The sequence below is a fragment of the Harpegnathos saltator genome, unplaced genomic scaffold (genome assembly GCF_003227715.2).
Source record: "Harpegnathos saltator strain DR-91 unplaced genomic scaffold, Hsal_v8.6 scaffold594, whole genome shotgun sequence".
NCBI classification, from domain to species: Eukaryota; Metazoa; Arthropoda; class Insecta; order Hymenoptera; family Formicidae; genus Harpegnathos; species Harpegnathos saltator.
This window is the reverse complement of record NW_020230420.1, coordinates 625,449-639,815: the sequence shown is the minus strand read 5'-3', so window position 1 is coordinate 639,815 and position 14,367 is coordinate 625,449. Positions and strand designations below refer to the sequence as shown.

The following is a 14,367-nucleotide window of genomic DNA, read 5'->3' as shown; positions in this document are numbered from 1 at the left end:
TATCCCCGACATAGTTCGCTAAGTAACCCATAAATCACGACGAAGCTACCAATGTATATAAATTACGTGAGTCTGTTCAGGAACGACGCTCAAACGACTTCCTTCTTCGACTTTAATCTCACATCTTGTTGACCCTCGCTGGACCAACCGTCGCGCATACTACGAGCCCGCGACTCCTCCGATTATTCCGTCCATTCACTAAGAGGACTATCGATCGGAGAGGCTGTTTCTTCGTCGGTCCTTCTTCTCCTTTCTCTCTCTCTTTTTTTCCCTCCCTTCACCTCTCTATCCGTTTCTGCTCCACTCCCTCCCTCTCCCCCTCTATCTCTCTCCTCTGCGCCTCTTTCGCTTTCGGTCTTCGTGAAACTTATCCGCGCCCAACAAGAACTGGTTTCACCGCCGACACGTCGATTGACTTTTAAATCGGTACTCCTCGCGCCGGCGAATCGATTTCGGAGACAAGTTGGCCGATCCAGTGAAATCGTAAGACGCGAGATTGCGACACATTGGTAATTTCCCGAGGGGAGACCCGTTACGAGGCGCGCTCTTTCTCGTGCCCCCTCGCTGTGCTTCTCGCGAGATTTCTCGTCCCGAAACCTAACCGCGAAAACTTGGACCGCTCGATGAAACTCTTTGCGCAAACCGCAAATTTCGCGTCTCGTCCAGTTCGACCGATCTTCACGACCGCGCAAGATTGATAACCGTATCCCGCCATCGTTCGATGCACCGCTCATTGCACACGTATACAGGCACGCTTTGCTGCTGCTAACCTCTTCAGAGAGACGGATTTATCAAAGTCAGCAGGAATAAAGGAATCGATTCGGAAGAAATGAAAAAAATCGTCTTAATCTCGAAGTAACACAAGCGCGCAACGTCTGTCATCTGACGAGACTCCTGTTTGTCCGGCGGAACCCTTTGCCAAACATTTCCACACGGCAGCGTGGAACTAACAAAGACGAAAAAATGAAACTTACCCGAACATACCGCACATACGCGTTGAAAAGATTAAACAGCCTCGTGAGTGGCGAATGTCGGCGGTGTAATTCGCTCTTCTTTCACTTCCTCCCAAGGCGGCACGGCTCACGCTCGCGCATTTCCACGATTCCTCGAGAGCCGGCGGGGTAGGAGCGGAGGGGAGCGGAGGGGGAGCAAGCAGGAGATACCGGCTCGCGCAGCTCGATTGACTTTGAAATCGGGAACGAACGGGGTCGAGATTCCCGTGGCCGAGTCACTCGGTCGGTCCCCCGAGCGAGTAAAACCCGCGAACGCGGGTCGCCGCTAATTTCTGCGCTTTTTACCGGACCGATCGGCCGGCTGGCCGACGTTACACGTGCGCATCGCGGGTCGTCGAGCATCATCGTGCGCGTCTGGCCGCACATTCCACATGCCGGGGATCGAGCAAAAAGAGCGAAACGCTACCGCGCTTAACTTCCTCCCGCCGGCGCGTCGCGTCGCGTCGACTTGCGATCGCGATGCACGCGCGCATCCTGATCAACGGGCGAGTCAGTCGCTGCGCGAGGGAAGCTTTACGACATTCCGCTGCGGCCGTGCGGGCGCGCACACGCACGCGCGCGTGCTCGTGCCGTGGAGATGAATTGGCCGGCTGCATTAGCGCGCGTATGCTAATTAACCGAGCGTCGATCTGCGATCTCGCGTTACCGCTCGTATCTAATTACCCGGGCGATGCGTTAAAAATTCGGCGGCGAGCCTCGCACGACCGCAGCGGAGTTGGAGCGGGTTTCTCGGAAACACGCGCGATAAATCTCCGCCGTTTCACCGGCGCGATTTATGCACCTCGCGGATACTCTCGCGATCATTTGCGTCTCTCCTCCGCGGGGACGCACTGCGACTCGCGTGCTTTCGGCAGACTCCTTCTCTTTCGTGCCTCCTTCTTCTCTCTCTCCCTCTCCCTCTCTCTCTCTCTCTCTCTCTCTCTCTCTCTCTCTCTCTCTCTCTCTCTCTCTCTTTCCTTTTTAATGATACGGAGGAAGACACAAAGTAAGTGTTGTCTGTACTTTTCAAGGCTGGTGAAACGGAGCCGTTTAACGTGTCGACGGTTCTCGTACGCCGTCGGCGGCACGACGACGGCGAACAACGGCTGGCCGTGCAACGTTAATTAATACGCGCCGCGGTAACTATATAGAGCCGGCATGACTCGGGCCGATCGTTATCCGGCGCAAGAGACGCGCGAAGCAAGTATCGTTAATCAATATTCCGAGGACCTTCGCGTGTGTAGTTGCAGTTGAGAGAACCGCCGCCGGTTTCGCGTACGCCGAAGCACGCGGCATCCGCGCGTGCGGAAAGAAGTTACCCTCAGCAGAGCGGCCGGCGACATGAACGCGAGTATAAGCGCGATTACACGGAGGCGCGATGACGTTGCGCGCCGCGCCGGTGTGGTTCGCAGGTGTCGAAAGTTGACGATTGAGATTAGCAGCGCGAACTTTAGCGACGGCAAGTCTCTCTCGAGAGGAAAGTCGCGCGTTCGCGGGAGTGCGGAGCCGAGGCACTCGGAATGTAAATGCTAGGAAGGTCAATGACACTCGCGCCGGCATTTACAAACACACGCGTACACCGATAACGCGATATGACGTTTATCAAACGGATAGGAGAGCTCGATAGAAACCTGTATTTAGCGGCGCGAGGGGACAACCTGCTCACATTGACAGAGTCATTTAGCTGCCAGCGCGCATCCCCGCGGATTCGCCGGCGGCGAGAATGGAACCCGCTTCGGAGCGGCTTGAGGGCGAGCCGACGACGACGACGACGACGACGTTGACCCAGACGTGCGTTGATTTACAGCGAAACAGCCGAAATTACAGCGGCGTCGTCCGAAGCCGCTGGCTTGGATGAGGAGGACATCCGGGGGCGCGGTAAATTTGTGCAAAAATACGCGCTGCGCGTAATTGCGGACGAACCTCCGTCGAGGTCTACTTCTGTCTTACCTTCTCGCCGTCTCCGGCGAGTGCACGACGCGCGTTTGCGAAACAGATCGGTCGGCTTGTCTAAACTGATGATACGTCGGTCGGCCGATCGGAAGATCGATGATTAATGGACATCGCGGTGGCCGGAGAGGCGGCTCAAGACTTGATTGAACACACGCGCTTGCGCGAGATCAAAAGTCGACGCGTGGTCTAGTTCCGATAGCTAATTCCCGTGTAATCTGCTCGCCGGCGGGGTACTCGACGTTAACAGTAACGCGATAAAGATCTCTCGATCGAGCGGGAACGCCCACCGATAATCGCATGCAAATCGGCCTCGGCACTTACCGCGCGTGCCCGTGAAAATCCGACGCACGCGAGCCGAGGACGCGATCCGAGCCGTGCTCCGCGCACCTGTCAAATGTCTCTTTTCCCCTTTTCCCCGTTCGACGAGAGAACACAGGGGGGAATCACGCGAAAGTAAAGACTGAGCTTCCTCATGCCAAACGTGCAATTAGTACTGTCGCTCGGCGATTTCTATGGAAACCTGCGCAGAGGGAAGACGACGATCTGCGATCGGACGAGGACATAAATCCGTAGAGAGTTTCTAGCTTTGAGCGTCGGAGGGGAAAGACAGAAGGAAAGGGAGAAAGAGAAAGAGAGAGAGAGAGAGAGAGAGAGAGAAAGAGGGGAGGGGGGAGATGAAGAAAGCGCTGATAAATACGGACTAGTCTCGGCGTAAGATGATATCGCTCGAGAAAGATACCATGTATCAGAGATCGAGGCTGCTTGATGGACATCGGATACACCGGTATCTTCCGACTCCCATCTACCTCGGTGAAACAGCAACCCTAGACTAACGAGCGATGGCCGATTTGCGTTCTGAATTGATTTACATATTTTCATTTATGAATTATGCTAACGAGGCGCGCTCTCTCAAGTACAAGACGCACGCGTACGAGATGATCGAAGCGAAGCACTCCCGAACCTCCCCGGCTCGATCGTCGACTTTCGTGCCGGGCGGCGGCCGTGCGTCGATTTGTGTCAGCGGACGAAACCAACGCGTACCTTTCTTGTTATCAACAAGATTGTAATCGTGCATTTGATGCGATTATACTTTCATACAGTTACAATTACTTTGTACACGATTCTGATTTTTCGTTTAATTATAATCTCGCTTCACCGGACGCGCTACGCGCGTAACGCACCACCTATAGTCACGACATCGCGCGAGTCGTATCATCGCGTTTATTGTCGCCAGTCACTACGCGACGCGCCACGCGCGACGAGCAGCCGCGCGATGCACCAGAAAAAGGTTCGAGAGCGATTTTTAATCCTCTCCCTCTCGGCAAAAGAGACCGCAGGAATGCGCATTCCCGGATGCGTCATTCCGCGCCTAGCGATCCAAGAGGAATTACATGACTCGTACCAACTACAGCTAACGGCTCTCGTCCTCTCTCCCTCCCCCCTCCCCCTCCCCCTCTCTTGAGAAGAACCTACACGCAATAATGACGCTCGACGGATTAATATTCCCCGGGCGTCTTTAAGGACTGAATGTCTTGATCCTCTCCGAGAAGAGAGAGAGAGAGAGAGAAAGAAACGGACCTCCCTGCTTCGAGAATATTGTATGTTAATTATACGCAGGCATGCGCAAGCGCACAAAGCCCACATTGTGGTACCGCGTGCAGCCGGGCATCCCTCGCCCCCATGCCGGGAGAGCGCGTGTGGGTGCGATGACGAAGCGGCTCGGCTTTTAATTACCGTCGCCGGGACGCCAGGAAATAATTATTGCCGCCGGGAGGCCGCGTCGTGCGGCTCGCCTCCCGAACGAGTCGATTAATCGAGAATTCGTTACGTTTCGGAGAGAGACCTTCGGGAGGGCTTTGTGTCTGTCTTACGCGCGCGCGCGCGCGTGCGCGAGTTCTCCGTGGCGAAGTTGCGTGGACTCTGCCTAATGCGCTAATTACACCGTGCGAAAGAAATCGCCGCGACTGCCGCGCGATGACGTCCAAGAAGCGACGTCCGGAGAACGGACGAGTCGTCATCGTGGAACACCGGCGGAAGTGTCGGTGAGCGAATGTATCGAAATTCGCGACTCGACAGAACGATAGGTCCCCGTTCGCTGACTGTGTTGTTTAGTCTGCGCTTCCAATCCCTCGCGACATCTGAGACACCTGATAATTTTGCACATCGCAATCCCACGTGAGCTCGTCGTGCGCTGTCCTTCGCTCGTTGGACGCTTTTATTGCGCTTTTCCGCGATGACGACATTCTTCTTCGGGCGAACGACGACGTGAACGGGAAACGAGGTCGACGTTCCCTCCGCCGAGATAATGAATATCCGTTGCGCGTAAAGTAAGTGAATGTCTTCCGTCGGCGCGGATCGAAATGTTTCTTGACAGCGGACGCGCGGTAGTCGCGCGAAACATATCGTTCGCTGCGAAATGTCACGGAGAGCGATATAATAGCCGGGATAAGTGACGTCCGCGGCTCTCGTTTCGCCAGCCGACACCGCCGAGTAACATTCGATGAAACCGTCGATTCGCGGAAAGGTCGCTGTCAGTGAGGCGAGGTCTGCGAAAAGGTCTCGAGAGATTACACCCATGGGCGCGCAGCATCCTCTCTCGCACTCGAACACGCGTGTCCAATTAATCGATCGGATCGCCCCTCTCAAGCGGGACAATACGGAAATATCGCGAGAAAGAGATTGTCTCGTGGTTGGTATCTCGCGAAAGGTATCAGCGACATAAACGTAAAATTGTTCTTGCTGACACTGCAGCAACCTCGCCAGAAAAATGGCGAGGCCCTCCCCCGACTGCAACGCTTTCATTGTACGCGATTCCCAAGCCCCAGCCCTGATTTTTTTCTCAATGAAGCGGTGCCGCTCGGCGAAGCCTAGCGCGTGTCAGAGATATCTATGCGTAAGCAACGCTTGGATTGGAATCTTGGCCGAAAGGTTAGCTCGTTCAACAGAAGACAAACGTCTTTCTTTCTTCGACTACCGCGCGACTCAGAGCGCGACGGAAACGCGCACTGCCAGCTGTGTGCAAGCAAACAAGAATGCAAGGATGTAGCGAGACGGAAAGAGCCAAGTCGAATGATGTAACCGATTCGGCGAGAGAGACGGGAGAAAAAGAAACGGGAGCATTTCTCCCGAGCGATAGAGGAGGATAATGCGATACGGCTCGGTCGCCAAAAAATCGCGAGGGAACACGAGGGGGCATATTCGTCTCTGAGAGACGTGCGCGGTTCCCCGACACGGTTCACCGATCCTCCGGCAGGCCGGCGTTGCACGTGATTTCGTGCCGGGGTGCCCGTGCTTCATTCACGAGCCAGCGCCCGGAGCGAGATACGGCGAATGTTAATGAGGCGGCCGGTCGACCGCTCGAGAGGGGTAATCCTCATGGAAATGAAATTCCGGGATTCGCCGTGGTCCACGGCGGACGACGACGTCGGGTCGTCGTCGGGTGAGTCTCGTGGAGTCGCGCAGGAAATCGCATCGCACGGAAAAGTCGCGTGGCTCTCGGATACGTTCCACTTCCTACACTCCTCACCGGTACCGGTAGGTACCGGCAATTACGCGGCGCGATCGTCAGACGGAAAAGTGCGGCGCGGCGCGGCGCGGGACCGCGCCTACGTTTCAGCAAGAGTTATTTGATCGGCCGGCGAATAATAAATACCATCGATCTCGTTCCGCCGCGCCGGTCTCGTGTTCACGTGTCGCGATTCGTTTTCTCAAATTATCCCGAATCGCTCGCGATGTCTAACGAACGCCGGCGAGGAATGATTGAGCGCTGCGAGACCCGCGTCAGTCGCCGTCGGCGACAATCTCCGGCTGACTTTATACCATGGGCGTGGAGTCGTAAGCGTTAGTTGCACTCCATAAACATACCCATGGCTGTTCCACGCCACCGTCTCACAGCGACAAAAATCCTGAAACACGACCGAGCGCCTCGCGCCTCGCTACTATCCCGCCGCTGAATGCTGCACGTATATACACAGTAGGAAGTGCGCACTCAAATATTGATCCTGAGAGCAGACGGTGAATCCCGAGCCGAGGTGTGAACCCGAGTAGCTGCCGTTCGTTGGAAACATTTTAGAGAGGCATCGGGTAATCGTCCATTCATCCTGATCGCTAACTCGCGCTGATTAAAGTGGCCGGTGAAATAATCCCGAGTGTACGTAACGCTGCTGAGAGAGAGAGAGAGAGAGAGAGAGAGAGAGAGAGAGAGAGAGAGAGAGAGAGAGACAATGAGCGATTCTGGGCAATTGAAAGGAGGCGATTGCGCTTCCCGCAGAACATCCCACGCGCACGGCTGGCACTGGGGATGAAATTTATGGCCACGGTCTCGCGGCCGGGCCATTCGTCAGAGACGATCGCGAATCTCAATCCTCGTGTACCGACTTGACAGAGGAAGAGAGAGAGAGAGAGAGAGAGAGAGAGAGAGACAGGGAACGCGCTTCGCGGACGGAGCTCGTATTACAAAGACGAACCAGCGAGATTCACGCGTTTTATCAGGGAGAAGAAAAAGGAAGTCCTCCCGCGCGATCCTCCCGTGCAATTTGTCGTACACGGTCTCGTAACCCCTCGGCCGGGTTTTACGACGCACTTAAACCGCTCCTAATAGAAAACCCGCCGACTTTACGTCGAATTAATTCGATTTTATCGTCAATCGCGAGGGGTCCTTTTTGCAGCGGTTCTTCAGACGCGGTTGTGAAAATCATAATAGCCGCCCCCCACTTCCCCCGCCGGCTTTACGGTCAGCGAGCGGAATTACGGCCGGAATCGCCACTTCCAATGACACCGCGAGGAATGACTGTCGCAATTCTGCCCTCGGTGATCTTAATGACACCGCGCGCGCGCGAAAGGTTGTCGCAATCGTACCTTCGCGCACGAAGGGAGAGAAAGGGGGAAGGAGAGAACGCCCGTGTGGCGAAGAGTCATTAATTGACGACGGCGTGCGACGTCGTGATTACCGCACCTCTCTCGCCGTGGAATCTCATAAATAAAATTTTAAACCGCGACTGATCGCCAACACCGTCGGCCGACGGCGCGGCGCGACTGTAGCGCGTCGTTCCGTCTAGCTCATTGTCACCGATCTCGGTGATCGATTACTACGACGACCCACTTAACAAGAGTGCTTCTGCGTTAGCTGTTGACGCGCGCGGGTGCTGCGCGGGGACACGGGGATTTAGTGTAATAAAATAAATGATCGTTGCAAAATGCGCGCGAAAGTGAGTTTAGGAAATCCGTGGCAGCTCGTCAAAAAAGAAACGCTCCCATGCGATGCGCTTCTGCGCTTCTGCGCTGTGAAGAAAGAAAGTGCAACACTATCCGTAACTATGATGAGGAAAAGAATGATCGCTCGGCTCGGAGGAAAAATGTCGGAGTCTCGAGAGACGAGAAATAACGGCGTCTGTTATCGCTTCGAAAACGATGATAATTTTAGCGAGATTAACCGTCCTCCTTTATCCGTGCGAAAGGCGAGATAATAAATCCAGGACTTTCTCCGCGATTTTCTTTCGGCCGATATCGTGACGGAAACGCTCGTTCTCCTCGCGCGCATCGCGTAACGGCTGAGCTCTTAATCCGCTCGCGCGCTTCCGCGTTCTTCTCGGTGCGTTACGAAGTTCCAGCGTCGAGAACGCGCGGGCGCGCGTCGATTTTCAAACGCGTAATGATACACACAGCGTGAGTTTTCGCCTCGCGGGGAGTAACCCGCGGGGTCGCGCAAGAGCGAGCTTTCTATCACGCACAATGCGCATCGCATCCGTTGCCAATCACGAGGGAAGACGGCGCGTAATTACCAGTCGACGCGACCGATGCGATCGCTCACGATGCGACGCGTGTCGGCGCCGTAAACGCTTCGTGCGAGCGAGCGAGCGGGCGAGCGAGCGAGCGCGCGCTGATTTCCTAAACTCTCATTTAATCGGCGAATTTTTATTCACGACACGAGACGTGCCAGCATCGACTTGGCTCGACATTTTCACAAACGGGACGAAAGCCCGTCGCTGTTAGCTCACTGGCCGTTCGCGGAGGAGGCGAGTGTCGTAAGTAGTAAAAGACGATAATAGACGGCCTATGAGAGCGAGCGAGCAAGCAAGCGGTATGGAGGAAATCAAGTCGACGCGCGGGACATGTTCCGGAACACGCGGATGTTGTTTTAGCGATGGAGATGAATTCCCCGAGGCGGGTTTGCCGCCGATCGTTTCTTCAACGAGAATGTCATGCGTCGCCGTGTCTTTTTTCTCTTCCCCCCACCCCCTCTCTCTCTCTCTCTCCCTCTCTCTCCCTCTTTCCCTCTCTCTGTTCTTTCTCACTTGTTTGTCGAAGCCGCTCCGCTGAGTGTTTGGTCTCGCAAGAGCCGCAAGAGCAGTCGCGGGTGTCTATTTATATCGGGCATTAATTCAACGTCAATTATTGGGACGACGACCGATCGGAACGTGAGCGGCCAGATGCGAGCGGAAATCGGTACGTGCAAGCGGAGTGACTCAGGGCAATTAGAGACGAGATATTAAACGCGGGCTAAATGCGGCCCAACGATACGGATAGCTTCTGCGCTAGCGGCGTGTCGCTCGGTAAACGCCTAGTTTGTCGCACAGACAAACCGGAGCAAAGTGAGTCAGGTTAATTGAACCCAATTAGAAGCGGGGCGGCTACGAGCCGATCGCGCGTCTGGTTTTTCTTTTTCTTTCCTTTTCTCTCCTGTTTTCCTCTCAAAGGCCGCGTAATTTCATGCAGCCTCTGACTCGCGCCTCGTTGCTCCCGTTTAGATGCGCGTGACGCTCTCATCGCCGTTGTGACGGGAAAGCGCAGACGACCGGACACCGAGGGTCCGCTTTCGCGAATTTATTTATCGACGCGCGCTGACGTGCGAGAAGTTCGAATGCGAAAATGCGCTCGTCACCTCACGGGACTTTTTTTTCTTTTTTTTTTTTTCGCGAACTCGCCGTTTCTTTGGAGAAAATCGCTCTGAAATTCACGACACGGTGAAGGATAAAGAGAAAAATAGAGAAACATTTATTTGCGTCTTAGGGAAGGGTCGTTTCGCTTTTATGCATATTGCAATGTGATTATAAAATGATGCAGTTAAGAATAATAAATAGATCAATATTTAGTAACGCAGTAAGTTATTGTTTAAATGATGAATAATTATGTTGCGCTAAAATTGAGAAATTAAAGAAATACATGAAATTGGTGACTATATCATCAAAGAGAAAAAAAAGTATCTGTTTTTAAAGCTTTAAATGGAGTCGGAGGATGGAGTTGCGGAATGGGGAGGGAGAGGGGGAGAGAGAGAGAGAGAGAGAGAGAGAGAGAGAGAGAGAAAGAGAGGGAGAGAAAGAGATACGGTGACGGTCTCCGGGATACCTCGTATAACGGAGTATAACGAGATAATAAAACTCCAAATGACGCCTCCTACGCCGATATTATTTATCAAGTTGCTCATACGGTATTATTTAGCGTGTTTCTCATGGGAAGGAAAAGGCGAGACTAGTTTCTTTTCCTCGTGCGCCGCGGGGTGACATTTACTCACGTCGCGAGACTTCCGCATGATCGTTTCTGCGTCGCGGATTAAATATGAGCGCGTAAATAACGCGAAAGAATGGGAGAACGAGTGTAGGAGCGCCCGACGAGTCTCTCGAGAGCATTTCGCGGATATCCCCTCTCGGGGATACAATGTATCGTTTGCAACGTTGATCGCGCACGAACGGCCCGCGGTGAGGTTTATCCATTTCTGATTTTATTGCAGACTACGAGTGTGAATGGCAGTTTGAGCGTGGTGAAGATAGAGTTCGTCAATCACACGGAATGCGGGTGCGTGAATAGGGAAAGGTACAACAAGATCCTCGAGATGCAGAGAATCAACCACGGCCAGTCCCTCTCGTCTTTCCAAAACACGAAGATGACGTCGCTGACAAAGCCGTAAGTTCCGCTGAAATGCACATTTTTAACTCACGAGAACACGCGAAGCGACTCGACCGCTTTCTCTCGCATCTCGTACCCCGTCATTCCTCATCTCGTCGCGTTATATTCGTGAATTCGGGGAAAGAAACAGAATCGATTCGAGTTAACGCCGAGGGAGATTTTTATCGTTACGTTATTATACACACGGTGAAAAAAAATTTACAGATGCAAGTGTACGAAGAGTTTCACGGCGAGGAAGCAATCCCCGCAAGACGACTGCGAATGTAAATGCCAGGAAAACGATGTGGAGTGTAAGCAGATCAGCAGAGGAAAGAAATCCCTCGATCGCGAGGACAGAGAGTGAGTATCTCCGTATACGTAATACGACTGCGACAGTTTTCACGGTATTCATCGCCGCGAAAGTATTCCAGCGAAGAAGGCGCCTACAAATTTAAAACTAAAGCGGCTGCAAAACGCGCCGCCGCGGTGCTTACATACTAATCGCCATACTAATTTACAAGACAAAACAGCATTCCGCTCTGGCGCGTCGCGCGCAAAATTTCACCGTAATCGCACACCGTCGGACGCGCTTAACATACAACTTAACTTTAAACGCGCTCTGCCGAGCGGCCGTATGCAAATCGCAGCGAGCAAAACACGCGCGAACAACTGTCCCGTTAACCCCGTTCGCGGAGACTTTACCGCGTGATGAAAAATGAAAAATGAAAAAAGAAAAACTTAATCGAGAGGGCGCTTCTTGGCGGGTGGGCGGGTCGGACGATTAAAATATTATTTACACGTTAAATATTTACACGTACTCGAAATCGCAAGAAACTCTGAGATATTCGGAGAGTGCAGTGTGACGTTCGATGTTGTCTGTTTGCAGGTGCATTAGAAACAACGAGTGCACGGTACCTTACTGCGAATTCGGCATGTACATACCATCGAATGGCAAGTGTCCGACAAGAAGGAGCATGGTCAACGCAGCCGCGAACCACATCATGTATCAGAAGCGGCAAGTCAGAAGGAGAAGCGAGCGGCGAACGAAGGAGTCGCGAGGATAAGCGCTCGCCGTGCCAATTTAGACGGAGGGATGCAGCGCGCGCGTCTGTCAAGGAGTGCGCGAGAAAAACCGATGGTGCCATTTACTTCTCTTTTCTCTATCAAGTGCCTTCGTCAGGACACACTCGTTTATATGTGTACGTGTAACCCCCCGCCCTCAGTCCCCGCGTCATTATGTATAAATGTACATCGCTATCTGAAGCACGCGCGCGCGTATATCTCGTTGTCGGTCCTTTCGATCACGAACGAGAATACGAGATAACAACGACAACGGTCGTCGACTCTCGATAGCAGTGATCGTCGCGGGGACACAGTAAAAATAGTATTTCGTTGTTTAAGTGATGAGCAAACTTTAGGCGTCGATTCGTAACGGCGATTCGCCGATGGTGTGAGAGAGAGAGAGAGAGAGAGAGAGAGTGAATTAACCCCTCGCGTTGGCATTTATTTCATGAATTCTCAAGATGTATCTGAAGAATCTTTACACTATCTCGTAGAACCCTTCAGTGTTATGAAATAATAAAGATTTAGCTTTGCGATTAACAACGCATGCGCATGCGGCTCGCGAAAGTGTAACGTCCGCGAGATGTCATTCCGACGCGAGGAGTTAGAAAGGAATAAGATTGATAGGTCGAGCTCGACCGGACAATTTTGAAGAGACCGAAAAATAACGGACCCCACATACAGTTCTCTTGGAACTACTTGGAACAAAGCGACGTGTACAAATGGATGGCTATTAGCTCGAAGCTATCGGTATGCCGATAGAACACTGCAAGTAATCATTTCCGGAGAGGACACGATCGCGAGGGAAGCGTACGCCTGTCAAGGATACGTGGTCGTTAATTAAGTGCGTCAACTGACGATGATCCCACGGCGAGCCGCCGAAATTACGTAGATCTGAGAGGACGCGAGGCGTCTCTCGAGTTAATTTTATGCGATAAACGATGCCTCGATTATCATAGTTTACGCTGAGAAAACCTCGGACGCGCGAGCCTAGTCTGAGATCCTGTTTCCGTTCTGCGCGAAAAGAAGCTCGCTCGTTACTTTCTTTTTTAATCTCGGGACTACATTCGGCGAACTCATTAAGATCTCTCCGAACGCCGCTCTTTCGGCTAGACGTGACTATGCGCGCATAACGAGCTCACTAGCCAACTAATCGCCCGGCTAGAAAAACGTATTCACCGAAATAGCGTGTGCGATGAGATAAGATACCAAAGTCCGAAAGAGAGGCATGGACGGCCGATCGCGCAGAATCGAGACAGATCATCAATGTATCCACATTTTTTTGTATGTTACACGATAGAGTATCTTTATTGTGTTTTTATTCGAGCATTAATATACGCCACGTTCGTTAATTTAATATTTAATCGATAGACGACATGTGTAAGCACATCAAGCCCGTGGCGCTTTTTTCTCGCGCTTTCGCACGGCTGGTGTAACGCGAGATAGGCTCTGAAACGTCGCGTACGGGTACGGCCCTGCGTGTGTTTGTAACTTTGTATTTTCTATGTTATTAATGAAACATACACATACATGAATACACGCACACACATACATATACACAAACGCACAGACACAGCAAATTAGATATCGCGAGGTAGATCAATTGTGTGCGTCCAGTCGTATTACCGCGTGCTTGGACTATACGACACTGTCCGTGTGAGAAACAACCGTTATTATATTGTTAATGCCGCCGCTTCTTTACTACGACAGAAACTATGATTATCTGAGAAAATAAAATATATTAATTATACACAATCGTTCGTCTCATGCTCTTTTTCTGCATCTCCCCTTGAACTACATTCTCGAACAAATCTTCAAGTTGTCCTCTTTCCTTTGCCAAGCTTTTTTTATAACTTTAATTATTAATAATAATGATAATGTTTTATGCTTTTCCACTCGCCATTTCACGCAAGTTTGAATCCGTTTCTCTCTTTTCTTTCTCAAATTGCTACAGTAGCTGAAAAAGATATTTGGAATAAAATTCTCATGTATACGCCGACAAATGGTCGCGTAACGAGCGGCTTTGGAACAAGTGACGAAAGAGACAACATGTGCCGGTGGCATATGTCGCGAAAAGTTTCGTTCCATTTAGACGAGTTTTCTATATTTGTATATATGATCCACATGTCTTCATGTATAATAAAATATTAATCTAGACTGGAAATAAGGATGAGCCGAGCAAACCGCATCGAGCTGCGATTGCATGTTTTGCAGTTAGAGGCCACGAAAGAATAAAAAGTGACAGGTTCGGAAATGACGAGTCCAGAAATAATAAGTAACACAATATGAGTGACAAGGAGTTTTAATCTAAGTCCGAAATAACTAAGATCCTCATTAATAGCGGCAACATACAGATACTTATGGAGAAATTGAAGCCGACAAGAAGAGATCGATCAATACGAAAATGATGAGTCACCGGGTATAAGCTGCAAAATTATTTGCTATAAGATAATAATCTAGGTCCGAAATAAGAATGATC

At 51.8% G+C, this 14,367-nt stretch overlaps 1 protein-coding gene across 2 annotated transcripts in view; it reads left to right on the top strand.

Moving 5' to 3' along the window:
* Positions 1 to 13,637, top strand: part of LOC105186330 (uncharacterized) — a 107,279-nt gene extending 93,642 nt beyond the window's left edge. For both annotated transcript variants that reach the window (XM_025304176.1, XM_025304175.1), the window contains exons 4-6: positions 10,672 to 10,844; positions 11,052 to 11,186; positions 11,713 to 13,637. In XM_025304176.1, coding sequence (XP_025159961.1) covers positions 10,672 to 10,844; positions 11,052 to 11,186; positions 11,713 to 11,890 — 486 coding nt within the window. In that variant the 3' untranslated portion in view covers positions 11,891 to 13,637. The remainder of the gene's footprint in view (positions 1 to 10,671; positions 10,845 to 11,051; positions 11,187 to 11,712) is intronic.
* Positions 13,638 to 14,367: the final 730 nt, after the last annotated feature.